A 22,267-nucleotide genomic window follows, 5' to 3' on the forward strand; every position below is an offset into this window, starting at 1 on the left:
CCCTGCGCCCCCGGCTGGGCGCTTCCCCTCCCGGGCTCCAGCTGCGCTGGGCAAGCGCCGGCCGGGGGCGCAGGGTCTGGGGGCTGCCTGGCAAACCGTGAAGCCGGTAGCGCTCGGGCAGCCCTTTCCCCATGGCTGGGAGTGGGAGGGAGGAGGGGGCAGAGTTAGGGCGGGGAAGGGGCAGAGTTGGGGCGGGGCTGGGGGTGGGGAAATGGGTGGGGCCAGGGCCCGTGGAGGGTCCTCTTTTTTTATTTAATAGATATGGTAACCCTAAGTGACTGCATCAGAAAGACTGGCTGTCATGCACAGAGCTTAATTTCAGTAGCTAAAATAAAACTAATGAGAAATTGAAGGAAATCTGCATACATTAAGATCCTTACATGTTTCCACTTAAGATGACATTTCTTCTCTCTTAAAACTCTCCCACCCAAATACAGTCAGCAATGCATCCATAGTGCAGCCATCTTTTTGTCATCTTCAGATGAAGATGTGCTCACTGGAGCACTTGCTATCCCTTCATTGGCAGACATTCTTCATTTGCAGTCAGCTTTCTAGTCCTGAGAACCACCACTGCTTGATACAATCAAACTTTCTGCAATGGAAAGCTGCCACAAACAACACTCCAGTTTTGTAGCCTTCATTATTAATCAGCTCTCAAAAGCCCTTGAAATAAGGTGAATGTAGAAAATATTGCTTTAATATTTCTGTAGATTTTTTTTTAAGCCCTTTGATTATGTACATTAAGAGCTACGATCTGTGTAAATAACCTTCCTGTGTTTCAACTCCCCCCGCCCCTTGGAATCTCTTGTGTGATAAATAGCAAGGCTACTGCTCAGCATGTACCAGCACCTGGGAATAATCATGCAAAAATAACAGTGAGAAATGGCAGAGCGTCTGTTCTTGACATTAACTTTCCTCAGGTTGACAGACTGCCACCACCAGATGTTAAACTTATGTGCCTTTTTTCCACTGAAGATGGCGGCCTTCCTGCCTCTCTCTTTTTAACTCTAATAGATTACATCAGTTCCCTTTTGAGCATTCATAAAAAAACACTTGTGACACCACAATAATCACTGAGAACTATCACTTTATGATTATCAAGCAATCTTTTAAAATAATTTTAAAATATTGGAAACTGGAGCACTATTGAAGCTACACACAACTTTTATTATGAGTGAGGAAATGTTCACTTCAGGCACAAACTCAGAAGGACAGTAAAATCTTTCTCTCTACTAACGATTTTTTTGTATATTAATTCCACAGAGCAATCTTTTTCCTTTTACTGTAATATTCACATTGCAGCTTTTCCCCCCTCCTGGTTCCTTATGGCTGTATTGTATTTGTAACAATAAAATCTAAATATTTATTAGTAAGTGGAGAGAAACTAGAACTGAATAAAACTATTTATAACAATAGCTAAAGGGGTACAGTATCAAATATGCACTTTTTTCCCTTTCAATTGTTTGTTTTTCCCATTTCCAAAGTATTACAAAGTCTGCCATATTGTCTTTGTCCATTTAAAATATGTCCTTTTTTTTCTAGCTCTGCAGAAGCAAATATTTAGTGTTTCTCCTCTCTTTCTGATGAGTACATCCTATAGAAGAATGATGTCATCTATGACACAGGAATTTTCCCAGCTGCAAATCATCAGTCCGGCAATTCATTTAGCATTTTTTCAATTTTATAAAGGCACAGGGCTCAAATTCTCCTCTGCAGCACACAGCTTAGGAGGGAAATAAGTAGAGGCTTGTCTGTGCCAGTTATGACTTCCTGGTTCTGTGCCAGCGTGAGTTAGAGCATCTTAGGAGCTCCTCTACTTTATGTCAATGGAATATGATCCCTAAGGCATCTTATACTAGGAGTGGAGATTTACCATGCAGAGCTACACTCGGATGGCAAGGGTTGCCATGACAGGAGCCAGTTCCATGTGCTCTATCTCAGCTAGTAGTTCCCCACCACCAGGGAATTCTCTGCTGGCAAGCTACTGTCAGGATCTGTGTAGCACAGAATCAGTGTCTTTTGAATGCTGTTCATACATAGGTATTCTTTTATTTCATATTTAGTTCAGGGAAATCTTGCAATGATCAGCTGTTGGGGAGTCAGCTGGTATTTCAGCTGCCTGCTTCAGCCCATGCTGCAAAGCTTTCTTTTATTATTGCCTACCTCTGCAACTTTGATGGCAGAAAGATAAGTGTAAGGATGCTAGGCTCTGATTCTGTACTGTATCACATCATTTTTATGCCACAATAACTCCATCCAAATCAGTAGACTCACCCTGGTGTAAACATGGCGTAATGAAATGGAGAATCAGGCCTTCAGTTTTACAAATTGCTGTAATATTTGCATTCTTTGATTTTTTTTCTCCATGTGTAGTGTTATCTTGTATGAAACAAAATTAATTTTTAAACCATTACTGAAAGAAACTAAATAGTGTATAATATTTAAAAAAAAAAGTGTGTGCAAATTGCTTTTGTGCATGTAGGTCAGACCATTACATATCCTGCTTGTACCTGCAAATGCATTTTACATATACATAACTAACACATGTTGAGAAATGCAATTACATGCAAAAAATTTATACATGCAGAATTGTGGATAAAAATGTAGACTGCTTTTTGGAAGTTTGGTCCATTATTTTTAGCTCAGAAATGCTGTTAGTCCTAATGTCATAAGTATGTTGGACAAGAATCTGATCTCAATTACATCACTTACCCCAGTGTAACTGAGATGAGAATCCAGCCAGTTATCTTTACATTTTATCTTGTTCGTGCCCTTGCAATCATAATTTCCTTCCTATTTGTTTATGAACAATTAAGATGAAGAATAAGTGATTTTTAAGGAAATCATTTCAGTCCTTACATATATATTCAGAGTTGTGTGCATAGCTAGAGAGTGTCAATTTTCAATTGTATGAATGGTGCTTAAACGAGAAATTGGCTGTCTTTGTTGTTAGAGTGGAACAAATTACAATTTTGAGAAGTTTTGTCATTTCATATTTTCATTAGATTTTTCTCATCATGAAAATTCTGGGATATAAAGAATATAGATATTAGCATGTGCTCTGTAATCTCCCTCCCTCTCTGTACATTTGTCAACTTGGCTTTAAAAGAGTAACCATCAATGTTAACTTTGATCTGCTTTAAGCTGCATTTACATGAAACATAAATCAAAACATATAGGGATGTAACTTCTAAATGCCTTTATTATCAGGGATGCAGAACAGTAAAGGAACATAGAGGTAAAGAAATTTTATTACAGGTTTGAAAGCAGAAACTTTTAACATTCAAATGGGTGAAGTGTTTCTTGGTTGAGTCTTGGCTCAGATGTACCAAATGAACATTAGTTTATCCTTTTAATGTACAACTGTATACAGGATTGTTTAATTGACATAAACAAAAAGCTGACAGGATGCCTGGTTCAGCTGTTTAACTGGGAGCTCATTTCCTCCTCTTTTATTTCCGTTTTTATGTGACGAAGAGAACATTATGTCCATAGTAAAGTACTGAGCTTCTGAAATGCTTAAGGGTGAATATATGACTGAGCATGCAGAATGGAAAACTAAAACAAATTCCCATCACATGACTAAGGACTTTGCTAGGTTAGACCAAAATGCTCAGCACCTTGCAGGATCAAGCCCCACATGCAGAAAAATCTCCTGTTGCACAGGTATAATTAACTGCAAAAATGTGGTGCTGTTTTTAAATCAGCATATAACGTAACTGTCTAACTAATTTTATTCTTCTAAAATGTATGTGTTGATAAGCCTTATAAATTAGCGGGATAGTTGTGATTGTTTAAAAAGTCATAATCTCTGACATTGTAAGTGCGTAGATAGTAGATAGAATTGTGTCCGAGTGTTATCAGCTGGATGAGCCTAATGTGTTTTAAAAGCTTGAATGACAAGAGATTATGTTTCATGGCATAGGGTATTTGAGTTGTTCCATGTACATCAGTGCTGTATGGTGTACAGAAGAACATGGCATTTCTATGTCTTTGTACTGTCTTCATAAACGTTTTTCTTAAGGAAGAAAAATGCTGTTCCCATTTTGCAAAACTAATTTCCATCCACAAATCAGTCTTCTGCCAGAGGCAAGAAAAACAGTGGCTTTAATTCTTTTTTTATTTCATGCTAGTAGTCTAAGGCTGCAGGGAATATTCTTTTAGAACTTTAGTGTTTTGTCTTGTTTAGCAAGACAGATTTTCTATAATTTTTTCATATGCAGCATGTGGGATCCGTGTAAAAAAAAATGGAGAGTGCAAGACTGAAATCATCCTATGATATACTAAATACCTATGTACTCTAAAGTTGATACAATTCTAAGCAAACTGGTTAAAAAAAAAAAAAATCTCTCAGCACCATTATAGTAAGTTTGTCTGTTGTTTTCAGGTTGACCCCCTGTTTACAGTGCCTGCACCTCCACCTCCGATTTCCAGCAGTATCACGCCTCAGATTCTGCCTTCCTACTTTTCCTCCTCTTCATCCAATATTGCTGCACCAGTTGAACAGCTTTTGGTACGGACTCGTTCAGTGGGTGTAAATACTTGCGAGGTTGGAGTAGTAACAGAACCCGAATGCCTTGGACCCTGTGAGCCTGGGACCAGTGTGAACTTGGAAGGGATTGTGTGGCATGAAACCGAAGAAGGTAAATTGTGTTTGTTTGTTTTGTTTTTTTCATTAGGCTTGTATATTAGATAGGTATATTAGGGGACTTACCCTGTGGTACCTGTCTGAGGTGGTTCAAGACTATTCAACTCCCATCACCTGCAGTGTCTGTCACAGTTTTATAAATGTTACTGAGGGCTTGTCTAGACTTACATTTTATAGCGCTCTAACTTGCTGGCTCAGGGGGGTGAAAAATCACCCTCCTGAGCACAGCAAGTCTGAGCGCTTTAAAGGCACTAGTGTAAACAGGCTCTGAGCGCTGGGAGCTAATCCCCTTGTGGAGGTGGATTACCAGGGGCGCTGGGAGAACTCTCTCCCAGTGCTCGTGCACGACCACACTCGCACTTCAAAACGCTGCCGCGGGAGCGTTCCCGCGACAGCGCTTTGAAGTTTCCAGTGTAGCCATGCCCTGAGCCTGTTCATATTGTTAAAGTGTTGTGTTAACTGACTTTGTATAAGACTGAATATTCAATTAATGATGTAGTTAATCATAATATTAAGAAATCATTAGCAAAATAGAGTTTTATTATGTGTCTTTCTTGAGGGATATGTATATTATGAGTGTGCTCCTATGAGTGATACAAGTGAAAACTATAAAACGGAGCAATTCTGGCACCCAGGCACCTTGATCAATACTGCATGTTTATATAATAAAAGCTATTCCAAAGACCTGTATTAAAATTATTCCTATGTTATGTTATCAATTATTTGTATTTTGCTTGTTTGAAACATGTTTTAAGGAGAAAATATTTTTGTTTTAAAAGGAATGTTCCATTGGTTGCAGAAGTGCTAGCTAACCCAGTCTAATTTCTCCAATATCCTTAGATGGCACTTGGTCATGTAGGAGTGCTGTAGAGCTTTGGGGAATATGAGATGTTGATTGGCTGGTGATTTAGAATAAAGTAAATAGAGAGAGGATTATGCTGCGATATGCAGATTTTTCCATTTTGATTTCTAAAAGCTCATTATTAAAATTTGAGCTTCCTGTTGTTAATTACAGACGCTCCCTGGGTTACGCAAACCTGACTTGTGGAAAAAGTTCTGTAAGCTTTTTGGGGGGGGGAGGGGCGGTAATTGTCAGAGATATGTTCCCGACTTACACAAAATTTGACTTGCGCAAGGCGTTCTGGGACGGAATGCTTGCATAAGTCGGGAAGCTTCTGTATAGAAATACTGTATGTGTACTTCAAACCATTGCAAGTTTTGATATAATAACTAATAATAAGGTATTTCCCAAATTATGGCTAAAAGCTACTAAAAGATCCTATTGTGAGTATTGTCTTCTGTTTGTTTTGAGGTGTATTCAGTTTGTAGTGGTTTAACTTCCTCTGCAATGAAAACCAGATTATTTATAAAAGTACATAATGAAAGAATACAACAGTGCATCAGTTGATAATATATCCTGACATCCTTGAGATATATGCACAATGGCATTTGGTCCTTTGCAATGATATATAAGACCTCACTAAAGTGCTCTACAGTGTCCTCTGAAAAATCAATATAGCGAGTCAGATTTACCTGCTTTTATATGCTCTCATCCATCCATCTTTCTCTCTGTGTATGTCTACAACAGATTCATAAGGCAGATTGATCCTTTTAGATTGTTTGTAAAGCACAGTATAAATTCTGTTTTAGAATATTCCAGCAGAGATGGCTGTCCTTAGCAGCTCCAATCTTCCCTTTACTGGTCTGCATTAACCAGTGTTGAAATGTGTGGGTGTTAACTGTGGTGACATGAAAGAGCAGTAGCTCTTAATAGTGTTATTCTTGCTGAATAAACTAAACTTCTGACCCCCACTGACTTTAAGAAGCCCTCCTTGTTAAAGGTCTAGGGCCAGAAATATGGTATTTTATAAAGTTCAAGCACACTTGCAAGGATGACATTCCATCTGCATTCTCTCAGTGCTCTACCAGTTTAAAGCACTTGTTGTTTATTAAAAATTAATGCCCAAATATCATTAACCTCTCTTCATCCTGCATAAAACACTCTTCTAAAACAATTGAGGAAGCAATGAAATTGTGAAATAGTTTTGAATGCCTATGAATCTTAATATGGGTTTACGGATATTATGTGGTAGGGTTGCAGGGGTAAATGACTACATGCAGTGCAAGGAAGTAGAGAATCAGGCTCTTACATGTAAATTCTCCAGGGCAGAGGCTGTATCTTCATGTTAGTGCCTAACAGATTGTGGATACTGCTAGAATAATGATAATTAATAATAATGTTATGCCCTATATAATACTAGCAACTCAACAATGGTAGTGTAGCTTGAGCCTAAATTGCGTGAAAGGAGTAAGATAATTTGTATGGTTCGCTCTAGGGAAAAAAAAAGAAAAGAAAATCCGACCCTGCTTAATGGAATATATGATTACTATATCTGGATGTTTGGTTATTCTCTTACCCTTTCCCAAAACAGTGTACCAGCACAACAGTGTATTATGAAAAATTGCCTACAGATGATTAACTTTCCTTTATATTTTAGTTTTGACATTTGGAGCATAGCTGCACGCATGTATTTAGCCGTTTTCAAATTTGCTCAAATTTCACATTTTCATAGAAGGTCTATATTATAGTTTGCATGAATCCATGTGTGCTGAAATTTGTCATAATCCTTTTATGAATGCAGGGTGCACATGGGCCTTTTATTTAATTTTAACGTTGGATTTATTATCAGGTATCTATTTTCTCTAGTTATGATTTTGACTTTTAATTAGGTCAAAGCCTGACCTTTTGCACTACTGCTTTAAATCTAGAGGAACTCCACTGAAGTCAATGAAGTTATTCTGAATTTTCACCAGTATAACTGAGATCAGACTCTGGTCCATTGTTTATAATGCACAGTTGAATTTTGGGTTTCTTTTGTCGCCCTGGCCTCTTATGTTTTTTCATCTTTCTTTCCCCTTTGCTTCAAAGCCCATTACAAAAAATAAAAACCTACAATGTGGCTTTTTCAGGGCACGATGAAAGAGTTGTAACAGACTAAGATGTAAGAATTTGGCAAAGGTCAGAAATTATGAGAAATTTGAATAATTTTGTGTGTGATCTAGGCATTTGGTAAAATGAGTTGTTTAATGATCAGCATGTGCTTGTAGGATGTCTGCACATCCTACATCCTTCTGCATGTGGGAACTATGAACCAAATGTGCTCGCTGAGGAGCTTTCAAACACTAGCTGTGGGAATGCAAATACAGAGAGGATGTGGCGGTTACAGCTATAATGAGAACAGTTACAGTTGGTAAAGGAGATGAGTTGATATTTTATTTGGAGTTCTTTGCTAAGTCTAATACATACTTTTCTATACAAGGGGAAGTATACTTCGGAATTAATGTTTTGAAGATGGCTAATATTTGAAATAACTGGTTCCCTTTTAGGATCATTACACAAAATGTCACATTCTGCATGTACTACTGCATTTGTTCTTTGTCTAGGTCATAAGAAGGCTGTGGTTTTATTAGTCTAGTTTTTAGGGTAGCCAGTCCAAAGCAAAAAACCACATCGGATTTCAAGCAATATTGTGGCTGATACAAAGAGAGAGTTATTATCCTATTTTTAATTTATCCCAGGCCAATCAATCCAGTCAGTCTGATAAGAAGATTTCATACATAAGACCATTTTTTCCTCTGACTGTTTCCATTTTAGGATGTGGGAAGCAGACAATTGAAATCTGTCACATTTTATAATGGGGCTTTGTAACTAAATGTGGCTGTGATTTCACCAAATATAATTTTTACCAAATGATGATTATCATATGGGTATTTCTTAAGTGGTCTAAGGGTGTTCAGTTTGCACACATGTGTACTGTAGGCATTTACTGTTCCCATCTGCATAATCTCATTGTTTGGCTGGGACTTGGAATGTTTTCAATGTGTTTTTAATTGTTGTGGAGGAAAAAGAAAAGAGGAGGAATTGGTGGGGCTACTTTCTAGTAGTGGTATGAGGAATAATTTATAGGCAAGTCAACCTGAAACTTGGCCGCTGATGTGGATATTTGATACTATAATACTATAAACTACAATTATAGGAACATTAAGAATCACTGATAAACAGCAATGTGGTTTTGTTTTGTTTGTATCTAACATTGGACATTTTCTCTTGGAAACAACTGTTAAGAGGGCATATTTTTAAATTTAGAAATAAGGTTAACCTTGAAAGCTTTAATTGACTTCTGTTAAAATGCTTCTAAAGAGTGCAAAAAGGCAGTGGGCTTCTTGGTTCATGCTGCTTGGAGGAAATAAAAGTCATCTAGAGAAAGGGAAAACCACTTACCAACTTTCTAAACTGCTTAGAGGTTATTTTTATTATTTTGTTTCTCACAGTCAGTTGCCCTGGGTTATGTCCTGCTTTTGGTCCTGCATCTAGTAGTGGAGTCAGCCCTTTGCTGTGAGAAGTACTTATACTGATGATTACTTGTTTGCCTGAAAATGGATCAGGAAACAACCATCAGTCACCTTGCTGCCTTTGTGTACAGAACAAGCTGTCGACATGTGGTGTTCAAGTTCTCACATTGCTGGATTGACAGTCTTCCTCTTTGTGGAATTTGGGTACAATTTGTTTTTGTCATTATATAATAAATAATGGAGAAATGAATTGTATTTTTGAAAAGAGTTCTGTTGTCAGCGTTGGCATGCTCTCTTTATAATTGAGATTTGTTCTCAAATTTAAACCCTAGGAATCTGAGGTTTGTTTTCATTTCATTATGTTGGTTCTTCTTAGAGATGAAATGGGGTCTGCGAATAGGGAATTGGGCTAAATATTTTTCCATGTTTATTCTGCAGCCAGTTCTGCCATAACTTTGCAGAAGAGCACAAAAGAAAACACCTTCATTCACATATAGGCATTCCCAAATCTATTATAGAAGGCTTTTCCAACTTCCCCATCCAACTCTTTTGATTGTAGGTACAGTTTTGAAAATATAGTTACTATACAGAACTGAGACTGAGAATTTCCTTCCCCCATGGCTTTGGTTTTACAACTGTATTTAAAGGGACACAATCAATTTGAAATCTTTTCAGCTGAAATGTATATATAATGTAAAAGTTGTTTACCTGCCCCTGAATTCCCTTAGCAATTTCCAAAAATTGTTTTCTCTTATTTTCTGTGTGCAAGACCCACATGTGAAAAACTCACAAATACAGAGGAAACTTGACTACAGTGGAACAGTGAAACTCACGATACTGAAAGTACTGTCCTATGCCCAAGTAATCAAATGCAAAAAATAAAGAAAAATAAGTTTTTGTTTCTCTGATCTCTTTGTTAGAGGAATCTTAGGTGCAGGGCCGTCCCTAGCCATTTTGGTGCCCTACACAGCCCCGCCCCCCCGCGCGGTGGGGCTGTGTGGGGCCCCAGGCCTCCATGCAGGGGGGAGCTGGTCCCAGGCCTCTGGGGGTGGGGTGGGGGAGGGGCTGGTCCCCAAGTGGAGTGACCCGCCCCCAGCCTGCTCTGCTCCCCTGGTTCCTCGCCGGCCAGGGGAGCAGAGCAGGCTGGGGCTGGGTCGCTCTACTTCCTGCTGCTGGTGAGTGCAGGGAGCCCGACGCCTCCTGCAGTCCTCAGGGAAGGGCTGGCTGGAGTGGGGGTGGAGCAGGGGCAGGAAGACGTGGAGCAGGGGCAGGGGCTTTGGGGAAAAGGTGGAGTGGGGGCAGGGCTGGGCCGGACCAGGGGTGGGAAGAGGCGGGGCTGGGGCAGAGGCCATGTGGAAGAGGCAGAGCAGAGGCTGGAGCAGCACTCAACTGCGTAGGGCACCAGGAAATTTGGTGCCCTAAATTTGGTGGTGCCCTATGCAGCTGCATACTTTGCGTATGGGTAGGGACGGCCCTGCTTAGGTGTTCCATGTAAGAACAATAGACCAGAAGGGGAATTAAGTCAACAGTGAAAAGAACAGGAGTATTTGTGGCACCTTAGAGACTAACAAATTTATTTGAGCATAAGCTTTCGTGGGCTACAGCCCACTTCTTCGGATGCATAGAATGGAACATATATTGAGGAGATATATATACACACATACAGAGAGCATGAAAAGGTGGGAGTTGTCTTACCAACTCTGAGAGGCCAATTAAGTAAGAGAAAAAACTTTTGAAGTGATAATCAAGATAGCCCAGTACAGTGTCTCTTTAACTGCAGTCATTTCTCAGTGATGCACAATGCCAAGTTACTGAATACCCCAAGCTTTCCTTGCTCTTCCTCATCAATACTGTGATGCTTATTCCCAATTTTCAGTATAAAATTATTAATTCAGTGGGAGATAGATGTGGAGTGTTCTGATGTGTAAAGGCAAAGCCTGGAAGATCTGTTAGAGAGGGATAATTTTGTTATTTATTATATGTATTATCGTAGCGCCTAAAAGCCACAGTATTGGACCAGGATCCCATTGTGCCAGGTGCTGTACAAACACAGAACAAAAAGACAGTCCTTTTCCCTAAGAGTTTACAATCTAAATATAAGACAGACAACGGATGGATACAAACAAATGGAAAGAATGAGACAATATTGCCTAGGAAGCAGAGAATAGTGGTGGTGCCGTACACTTTGGCCACACCGCATATGGCCAGCAATTTAATTCCCCACCAGAGATTTGAAACAGGACTAACTGTAGAGCCCGTGTGTGATGATATAACTTTGCATGCCAAAATTGAGAGCCATCCTGGCCATTTATAAAGCCAAAATTGGTTTCTGTTGTGTGACATCTGGTTAATGCGGTCATTAGCATTGCCCCCACTGCTGGTATTTGTTATTGACTAAAAATTAGTGCACATCATGGGTGTAAATAAATTGAATTAACAGCATAGTTTAAGGTGTTTCAGTAACATAGTACAATGTTTTTCAAGCTGAACCACTTGATGGGTTGTTATAAAAATGCATGGTTTTCCTTAAATTACTTTTTTTTCCCTTCTCTTTCTTTCTTTGTTAAAGATGACCTCCATTTTTTAAAAACTGAGTTTGTGCCCTTTTTTCTTATGTGTGGTGGTGTATATTTTTCTTTAAAATTCCCTTTCTAAATTTGTTTTTTCTGCTTGAGTTTTTTTAACCATAGAAATGGCCGAAATGTCAAGTTGGTTTTCCCTGAAGTAGCAGGAAGTGCCCTTCTGTGTGTACCAGAACTGTGTATTTTGACCTCTCATAATTTCATTATGGGTGTTGAGTCTCTAACAAAGATGTCCTTTTCTAAAATACTCAGTCATTAAAATTAAATTAGTGTTAAAAACAAAAAAGTCAATACAAATTTTAAGCAGCCAGTTAAAATTCCTTTCTCCTCTCGGTTGCCCAGGTTTCAGTCTGTTGAGTCTTGTAATATCATCACAAGGCTATTTTTCTAGTTTCTATACCATTGTACATGTTAGACAAGACCTGAATACCTAATAAAAAATTTTTTTAAAAGGAAAAAACCTTTCATGCTTTCTTCTTGTTCTATATTAAAAAAAAAAAAATCCCTCCACACTCCCACACCTCCCCAAAAACCCAACCGCACACAAGTGCAGTGGCTTTTTTTTTAAACTTGACTAGTCACCTTTAAGGGGAAAGTATTTAAGAAACGTGCATAGCCACATTATTGCTAAATACATTAAATTCAACTTCAAAATATTGCTTCTCATTAGCATTCTCATTCTCCTTCAGCCAATTTATACTAGAGAAAGAAATCCATATGACATTGTTTAATATGCAGGTTGTGTATCCATACTGATTCATATTCATATGATTCATATTGACTGATGCAGATGTAACGCTAAGCAGAGCATAGCCGCAGTTTTTACTGACTGTATTTGAAATAGCTGACCAAGAATATCTAAGGTGTCTTATTTAGCAAGGGCAGTAAAGGCCAGCTTCTTTAAAGGGAACCAGCAAATGCCACTTTTCACAGCTCAGTGAAAAGATTAAGTGCAGCTAAATGGGTATAACCCAAGGCACAGAATGTGAAAAGCTAGCAAATTGCAGACAATAGTTACATAAAAACCTGCTTCTTGCAAGACTGCTGCAATGCAAGACTCCCTGCTCTGCTCATACATACATAGAAAATTATTCATTGTTCAAACAAACATATGGGGGTGGGGAGGGTGCCTAGAAAGAGGAAGGAGGATGATTGAGATTGGAAACATTGGCTTGGAGCTATTTGAGCATGAAACTGAGCCTGCTCCACCAATGAGGTTATGAACACAGCAGTTCCTTTAAGACCAAGAAGCCAGTCAGTATTCTAAAGCAAAATCACACAGCAGCAGTTTTTTACGACTGACACCATTTTATTATGAAGTACTCACTGCATGTTCTACTCATGTTTATAGCAGGCCATCAGGGCAGAGTGATTGCAAAGCAAGAATATATTTTTAACGTGCATGGGTGTTTTTTAAACTAATGAATATCATCAAAGAGAGGAATGAAACATAGCTGAAGTATCATATGCACCTAACTTGTTACAGAGATTAAACAACTTCTTTAAAAATTACTTATTATCACCACTACTATACAGTATTTTTTGCAAGTGTTTCAACTATCTCGGCTACCTTTAGGAATGTTTAATTTCTTCTGAAATGCATGTTATGCTGTCGGTGTTGGGTTACAGTAGGCAATGGGGGAGGGAGAAACAAATTTGGTTTCCCTTATTGCTGGAGGTGTACGTCTACACTAATATGAATTAGTATGTAGATCATACAGACAGTGGTTCTCAAACATTTTTTTTTTTTTTTTTTTTTGCGGACCACTTGAAAATTGCTGAGGGTCTCGGTAGATCACTTAATGATCTTTCCAAATGTTGTTTGTACCGTTAGCTACTATTGTAAAGCACTTTGGATAAAAGCACCATATAAAAAAAAACCTTCATAAATTTTTTTTTGTTTGTTCTACAAATAAAAGTGCACAACTCATATTTTAATATCAGTAGTCTTACCTTTCTAATGTGATGGATGTGCCCTCTCTCCTGCCACGGCAGCCCTCGAGCTGGGGCTGGGAAGGCGGGGGGTCTCCCCTACCACAGCAGCTACAGAGCTGAGGCTGGGAAGGAGGGCCGTCTCTCCCCAGCAGCCGCAGACCTGGAGCTGTGGAAAATCGCCTTTATTTCTGGCCGCCGCAGCCCTGCACGTCCCAAATTTCCCCCACTCCCTCTTCTCACCCCACTGCCCCCTCCCACCTACCCCCTATTTCCCCCCAAGGCCACCACCTTACCTTACATGTGCGTCTTCTCCAGGGTCCAGGCATCTAATTAGTGGAGCCCTGCTTGTGCGCCTTCACTAATTAGGTGGGTGGCCCTTCATTTTCTTGTGTGCAGCCGCCCAGGTGTGCACCTTAGAGGGAACTATCCGTGGACCACCTGAATGGAACTCGTGGCCCATTGGTGGTCCGTGGACCACAGTTTGAGAACCTCTGCACTAGAGAATAGGAACTTTTCCTTTTGTTGTTCTTTTCCCCCCCCCCCCCTTTTTTTGTTGTTGTTGTTGCCACGTAGCCAAAACCTGCTGTCAGGATAGCGACTGCTTTGCATGCAGTGAAGTGAACAGAATTTGGCCTCTAATATTTTAGAATTCGTGGCAACTAGCTACTGAATTTTTTTTTAAGCTTTAGGGCATATTAATAATGAATCTGGTAGTAACTGCTACTTGGCAGGAACCGCTGCTGCTGACAAAAGAATATCCAAAGACCACGAGGGACAACTCCGTTCAGAATTTTAAAATAATGATGAATCTTTGGCCTTCAGATTATGTTTTTGTTCTGAAAGAGGGAGTGTGAAAAAGGCGAATGGGGTGGAGAAAGAAAGAATATCAACTGAAGAAAATTTCAAGACAAACGGCTTGCTTTGATTTGGATTGAAAAACTGGGTCTAGTTTTATTAGTCAGTCATAGAGTTTAAGGCCAGAAGGGACCATTAGATCATCCAGTCTCACCTCCTGTATATCGCAGGACACCAACATCACCCTGCACCTGCACACTAAACCCAACAACTGAAATGAGACCAAAGTATTACAGCCCACAGGAGACTAGAGCATTAAGTGACACAGGCAGAGAAGTGGAAGGAACCCCTAGTTGCCCCTACAATAGCAGAGGAATGACTCAGTGAGATATACCCAGACAATCCTGGCAAGTGACCCACACCCATACACTGCAGAGGAAGGCAAAAAACTCCCAAGGTCACTGCCAATATGACCTGGGGGGAAATTCCTTCCTCACCCCACCTAATTAGATCCTGAGCATGTGAGCAGAAACCAGCCAGCCAAGCACCTGAGAGAGAGGGAGAATACTCGGGTGCCGCCTCAAAGCCCGACCCACCCCACCCCACCCATGTCTCGTCTCCAGCTTTGGCCATCCGTGATGCTTCAGAAGGAGATAAAAATAACTTTCCCAGATTACCTGAGGGATAAGAGGGTGGAATCCCTTTCTGAGCCCAGCCAGTGGCTGGCTGAAACCCTGAAGCATGACTTTTACAAACAAAAGACATACACTGGAAGTGAGCCCCAGGGCTGTTGAGCCCTGTCCCCTACCATCACAAGCAACCCATCCTACAATTTCACTCATAAAATTAACGTTGCAATGGAAACTTCAGTCAAGGTTCATCAAGTCTGTTGCCCTAAACTCCTCTAGATTTGTGAAAAAAACACAACATAAAATCTGATTAATCCACAGTTCTTTCCAGTATGACTAAAATTCTTTCTAATCCTTTGTTCTAAAAAAGCATTAACCAGCTTTGAAGATTTTTTTATTTACATCAAAACTCAGAGGGTTTGTTTGTATTTTCTTTTAACTTTTACCTTGATGCAGACTTTTGAATCTCATATAGATTTATTTTTAAGTGAATTTAAATACAGAAATGAGGAAGTTGTCCTCATGTTTCCATTTTTTAATAAAGGGGAAAAAAGTATTTTTAAAATCTCTTTTCCCATACAGTTTGTAGCTGCCATTCTTTTTAATGTGTGTGACTTATTTGCTAAATAGTCGCTTTTCAGGGAAGGTCAGAGAGAGATAATGACAGAACGCATTGCATTATGTTTTTCTGTATTTAAGTGGTTTGACTAATTCAAAAGCAGCTGTAGGATGTATTTTGTTTGTTTTCATTTCAGCAGAAGTAGGTCAAGCTGTACAAAAAAGGGAGACTTTATCAGTAGCATGAAGATCTCCATTCATAAAACTGAGCTGAAGCTAATTGTCAATAGATAGTGATTCCGTATCTTCTGCTTAACATTGAAACAATGGTTACAAGCAAAGACAATTCCAGAAAAATCTTCAATTAATCTGGTGCTTAAAATTTTACTTTAAAATTTCTGCCCTTAGATAGGACAATGTTTTATTAGGGTTTACTGCTTGCTTTCCCTTGCTGAGATTGACTTTACCATATGCTTTTGTTCATATGCTTTTGTGTAAAGGGAGCTTCCATTCAAATAGAGCTAGCCTTTTCAGTGCATCTGTGCAACCTCCATTTGGAGGACCTAGAAATATAAAGGAGAATCTCAGATTTAATTAAATGAGTGTGTTTTCCAAACTCTTTTCCTTGGGAGGTTTGAAAGCTTGTCATTGATTTTTTTCATAAAGTTCACAAGTTGGTTCACAAATTATTTTCCAGGACTGGTCTCTGGAGTCTAGAAGAATCATGGATCTGGGCCCTTGCATTTTTTTAATGAAAACTCCAGATCAGTTCACATCTGCAGGGAGCATTTGTGCCCAAGCTACTGCTGGTGGCACTGGAGCCTCTACAACCTTCCTCTGCCTGCATATGAGCATAAGAAGGGGCAAATCAGTAGAGTAAGAGACACCATGGGCAGTGTGCTACATGATGCTGAGAACAAAAGACTTATCACATAGGTCAGTATTTCCAAACTTGGGTCCTTGATGTTAGGCATCTAAACACTGAGATGTTGAGAACCAGAAGCTTCCATTGACTTGGTGCTAAAATATAGACCTGCATACTTAACTGTGTACATCCAAGCTTGGAAGTAATTGCTTAAACCTCTCTTTGCCTGTTTTTTCTTTAGTGTATAAAGGGGATCCACCCAGCCTCCCAGGAGTGTTGTGACTATTAAGAATTTAATGTTTGTAAGCACATCAAAATGGCCGTGTAACCTTCCAATCGCTGAACTTTCCAGTCACAGCCTCAGAAATGTAGCTTATTTGGGTAACTGTCCCTTGCTAAACTTGCTGAAAGTTGACAACTATGCAACTGGGCTTCACTTCTTTTATAGCAAGAAGCTGGGAGATAAGTTAAGATGGGAGATAAACATCATGGTTTTTCAATATGTTTTTCACCAGTTTCTTTGTAACCAGGCTGGCTAGCCAAGATTTGTTCGAAACCATAGTAACTGGAACAAAGCTGAAACACTGGTCCTTAATTCGTTTCAGTGTGGAAAAAGCCAAAGAGAGCAAAATAGTTCTCCGCACAAACGCCGCCACCACCACAAGTCCGAAAGCATCCCCACCCTGCTTTTCCCAATCCAATATGAGCCTTCCACACTGCACGGGGCACTTTCCAACAAACTAGCCCATTCGCAAATTTACTATGGACATCTGCAGCAAAACTCTCATATCTCACTTGACAGTAGTGTCTCAGAGGCCTATTATTCCATCTGAGGAGCTGTTCCAGTTGGTATCTTTAACTTTTTCTTTCCCCGACAGACGAAGGTTCTGTTTTGTTAAACTGAGATATGTTTCAAACTGCTGACTAGAGAAGCAGTGAGCTCCAGCATGATGAAGCAGTGGGCTCCAGCATGACGTCTAACCCATGTTTTGAATGACTGTGCTATCTTACTGCTAACTCTTCTCCTATTAACAACAGAAATGAGTTAGTGAAACATTTCCGTCATTTATTTCCTGATTTCAGCCTGGAGGTTTTCCCACAAGAATAGGTAGACAGTCTCTTCTTGAGATAGAGATTAAAGTAAAAGGTGACAAATGATTACTCTCAGAGGTCTGGATTTTTCCATTGATGGTGTATTTTTATGAAACAGGAAACTAAGTTAACCCATTTCTTCATTCTTATCTTAATTCTGCCCGACCAAGTGTCCTTATTAGATTAGTAGAAACGAAGTGGGGGGCTTTTTCAGAGGAGGTAGGAATTCCCAGCCTGGTGTTGCTCCAGGGGTGAAGGTGATGATTGGGTTACAAACTGTTCTGTTGGTCTAGACAAGAAATGACAGGAAATAGGCTAGAGAAAATGTTTTTGTATCCCTAAAGCGTTATCTGAGAGGAGCACAGTTAGTAATGTCGTTGTGAAAAGCAGCCTCCATTTGGACAGACAGCTTGATACAAGGAAAACTGCTAATTTGTTTTCGGCTTCAAGGAGATTTAGAGTTTTGCATCCTTGGCAGTAGCACACAGTGTAATTGTTTCCCTGCTCCTTAATCGTCAGTCTAGTTGCATTGGATTAATGTAGCTAGGCAAGACTGAAATGTTTACTGAATTTGCTGTACCAGAGTCCTCATTCTGAAGGACACGGAGAAGTTGTATAAGGACTATTCTGACTTGATGGTATATTATGAAAACACACTTAGCTTGTGTCTAATAACAAAACCTCACACAGAAAGAGGGGAAAATTCAGTTCCTGGGTATGGAGAGGCGACAGAACTATCACCTTGTGTTGGCGACATTATTTATACCTTGCATATTTCACATAGGGGCATTCTGCAAATAATACCTTTGCTTTAGTCTACAGTGCATTTTCTGTCCCCCATTTCCACAAACTCATTTTATAACCCTATAATTCAAACACTTTTTAGAACCCAACTGTATCCTGGGAGGTTTGTTCATACTCCATTATTCACAATTTGGCATTGTTTGTAGATAGCAAGTGTTTACATTTTTAGAATTTGTGCTATTACATACCATTGGTCGTAATCCTAGATATGCTCACCAAAAATGGTCTTTAGAAAAGGGAGATAGCATATTATTGAGCAATTAATTTGTTTAGTCAGTCCAATGGTAAAGCTTGGGTCAGCCTTGAAGAGTAAATTTCATTGCTGGGATACATTCTTGGCTATAAATGAATGCAATAATAATTCTTGCTTTGAACCTTAAAATGCACAATAGACACAATAACTCTAGAGTTCAACTTTACAAGCAGAAGGGGCTGATTTATGGGCAGCTGTTGAAAATGCTTCTAGGCAAATTACTTTTTAATCTATGAATTAAGAACCTGTAGTAAATTAATTACTGTATATTGGTGCAGTGCTAAGTTGCCTACAGCTATGCAAGACTTTATTTTTAATCTATAAATTAAAAACTTGTAGTAAATTAAATAATGTATATTGGTGCCGTAATTTACTATGAATTGATAATAACTTTCAGTTTGCTAGCAGAGGGATCAAGATAAAACTGTTTCCTGGTCTGCGGTAGCTTCTTGGCACAATGCCTTTTTAATGGCAGAGGAAGGGAACACTTTTTCTTGCTATTCATTGTTGAGATGGTTTTCCTAACCTATTCAGCGCTAGAAGGTTTATTGATCATCATAAGGCATCCTGTTTTATTAAAGTTGTATCATGAAATCTGCTTTCTAAGGAGTCCTTCTGAGAATTAGTTGGAGAAAAAGCAATTTGCTTGTATTTTACAATAGTTAACAGGCCAAGCAGATGGGAAAGCAGACCTGAAATAGTTTGGTTGGCTGCCTGCCACCATTCTATGACTTTTGATTTGTATGGATATGTAACAGTTTTATTTTTCTCTTTTTGGAAGTGTATGTCTGTAAGTCTTGGGAAAATTAATCCTTGGTTTCCTGTGAAATGTGCACTTGTAAAACAAATGTTGTAGCAATGTGCCATGCAGACCTTGCACTGTGTCAATTACCAGGCGTGACATCAGCAAACTCCATAAGCTGTCCAAGGCTAGAGTAGTTTTCAAGGGCATCAACTGTTCATGTTTTTTTTCAGAAAAGAAATACAAAAATGACAGCATTCAGAGCTACAGTACATCACAGTTTTATTGTTTGATTCTCCTCCTCCTCAAAAGGGTTGGGATCATTGTTTCTTGTAATTCTATTTGACCATCCGTATTTTATGAATATGAAATAAAACAAAACATTAAATGTGTAAAATTGGCACAAAAAGCAAGAGTGACTCCCTCATGAAACTTTGGGGTGAGCAAGAAGATGTTAATGAATCTAACTTTATTCACCCTTAATATTTGCTAATTCCCCTCCTCCCAAAACCTGTTTAAAAAGCAATAAACATTTGATAACTAGGGTATTGACAATAAAATTGCCATTAAGAACAAGCCAAGAGCCCTACGTTTCAACACTAAAATATGCTAGGAATTTAGCATATGACAGACAGCTTGGGTTATAGTTCCTTTCTATAGTTTTTCCCCTGGAAATCTAAAGCATGCAGATTCTCACCGTTCAGCATTTGAATCTTTGAGATCAGAAGGCCCTTCCTTCAAAGGGTTTCATATTGTTATTTAAATGGTAATTGGCTCTATCCTCAGTTTGGCTATGAGCATTTTAAGTTTAGCAGCTTTTGGACTTTCATTATTTCAGTTTTGTGTTTCTGATAGAGAGGGTGATTTGGGAACTGACAAAGACTAATTGCAAATTTGGAGCCAGTTACTTGTGGTAGGAATTGACAGCTTTTTGGTAAGGCACACAAGTGTTTTTAAGTAAATGATTTTGCTTTTGTAATCATCTGTCTCTCCTTTACTATAAAGTTTCACATCTGGAGTAGTTTTCTCTCAGACAACTGAATGTTTTCATATATTGTGGACTGTACGGTAAGCACAAACCACGGAACTTGATCAATTCATTTGCCTTAAAACATTTAGTCTAATATTATAATCTCTGGAGAGGCAAAACCTGGACCACAGAACTTTGAATCTGGTTCAGATTGACAATGTTTAGATAATAATCATTTGTCAGTGTTTTCTACTGTAATCCCCAATACTTATGGGGGAAAAGATTATAGGTCCATATTTTCAGAAGACAGATATAGCAGACATTGACTCATTATTTCTTCATCCAGTCTTTGTTGAATTGGGCTTCCATCTCACTGTGCTGTCAGGACTATTACCTTCAACTGCCTCCTTTGTGTGATGAGGAAACCAAGAGCTTTTACAGGGGATCTTTGTTTGCCAGGAAAGGCTAAAATATTTTCGTTAGCAAACAGATTGACAAAATGAAAGTAGGCAAAATTGATCTTGAAGGGGGAGTAGAAAAGTGGTCATGTTTCCTGGGTCTAGCAACTCAGTACTCGTTTTATAAAAAAGTGAGATTAATATGGAAACAGATGCCTGCATTTAGGATTAAAATGTCTGTCTTCATACTAAAACGTTAAACAAAACCCTGAAGATTAGGTCAGCCAGACAAACAAATTTATGTTGTAAATTCAAACAGATAAGCTGAATGTGTGAAAGGATGGGGGGTAATTATGGATCCTAGAAGAGGTGATTTTGCATGAATGTGTTGGATGTCTCCACTGTTTCTTGATAATCTTAGTTGCATCTTCCCATTCATGTGTTTACCCTATGGTGCGTTTAGACCACCCAGCAGATCTAACCTGCAGCATTTTTGTTCGTTTCCCCCCTCAAATCTACAGTGCATGTGTACTCATGTTTTTGCTTTCCATTCACGGAGGTATCCAGCTGGGAAAATATAGTGTGTACAATACTCTCTGCCTTCAACTGACATTTCTCATAAATTGCAACAGAAACACTGCTATCAGCAGCTTAATAGCAGGTAGAATACAGCTCTACATATCAAGTCTCAGCAGGATACAGAAACTATGGTTACCAAATTTCCAAAGAGAAAGCGGGTGTGGGAGGGAAGTTTCTATATAAGAATAACTGAAAAAACATTGAAAACGGATTCACTGAAAGCTGCCTTTTAGAAAAAGGCTTATAGGGGCTGACTCAGTGGCTGCAACACTCTCACTTTTTGCTGAATTGTTATTTTTGAAGACCTCACAAGAGGGTTTTGTGGTTAAGCAGTGCAGTAAAGCCAGCAGTCTTTCCCCTTCAGTCCTTTAAAGGAAAAGCTCTTTGATAAACTCAGTGAAAAAGGGTTAACTGCAGTTCTAATATGGGGTGATTATGGTTAAGACAGAAGTTGTACTCAGGCTCAGCCAGAGATGCACACCTGCAGGAAACATACTTTAGTGGAGATGTGACTAATAAATCTCCCTGCCTCTAGTAGGGCTTAATTAATTAATCATCATATTGCCTCATGATCTGTTTAGACCCTTGTCTTCTGTAATCAAACAAGATGAAGGAAAGTACAGTGGTAGAAGAGTATTAAGAATTATCACAATATTTAAAGTGCATTTTAAAATGTGAAGTTATAAATCTGCTTTTCATAGATTTGTTTTGCAAAGCATTCATTACCATGTGACTGCAATAAACAAAAATAAAGTTCATTTAGATCTAGATGAATTTTCTGAACTAAGAAGGCCCTGTGATAAACTGAAGTTGGTTTATTCCACTTTCCTTTGTCATACAAGGAATTGCTGTGAAGTTAGTACGTAATCCTTAATTATTATTTTTTTTAGACCTAAAACTAGTCACATTTAAAACAACATTGGTGGAGGGGAGGTTGCATGCATGTAAGAATGACACTATTGTGAATTAAATAGAATGGGAAAGATATGGCTAAAAATTCTTAATAGATTAATGTGGACCACAAATTACAACAAAGGATTTCTCATTCTTACATTAGTCACACT

The 22,267-nt window shown here is 39.0% G+C and overlaps 1 protein-coding gene across 5 annotated transcripts in view; it reads left to right on the top strand.

Moving 5' to 3' along the window:
* The window catches only part of ZNF608 (zinc finger protein 608), a 109,145-nt gene that overhangs the window by 46,270 nt on the left and 40,608 nt on the right, over positions 1 to 22,267 (top strand). For all 5 annotated transcript variants that reach the window (XM_029911713.1, XM_024193378.2, XM_024193380.2 and 2 more), the window contains one exon: positions 4,388 to 4,643. In XM_029911713.1, the coding sequence (XP_029767573.1) occupies positions 4,388 to 4,643 (256 nt within the window). The remainder of the gene's footprint in view (positions 1 to 4,387; positions 4,644 to 22,267) is intronic.

The sequence above is a fragment of the Terrapene carolina genome, unplaced genomic scaffold, assembly GCF_002925995.2.
Source record: "Terrapene carolina triunguis isolate 2854851 unplaced genomic scaffold, T_m_triunguis-2.0 Scaffold113, whole genome shotgun sequence".
Lineage (NCBI taxonomy): Eukaryota > Metazoa > Chordata > Testudines > Emydidae > Terrapene > Terrapene triunguis.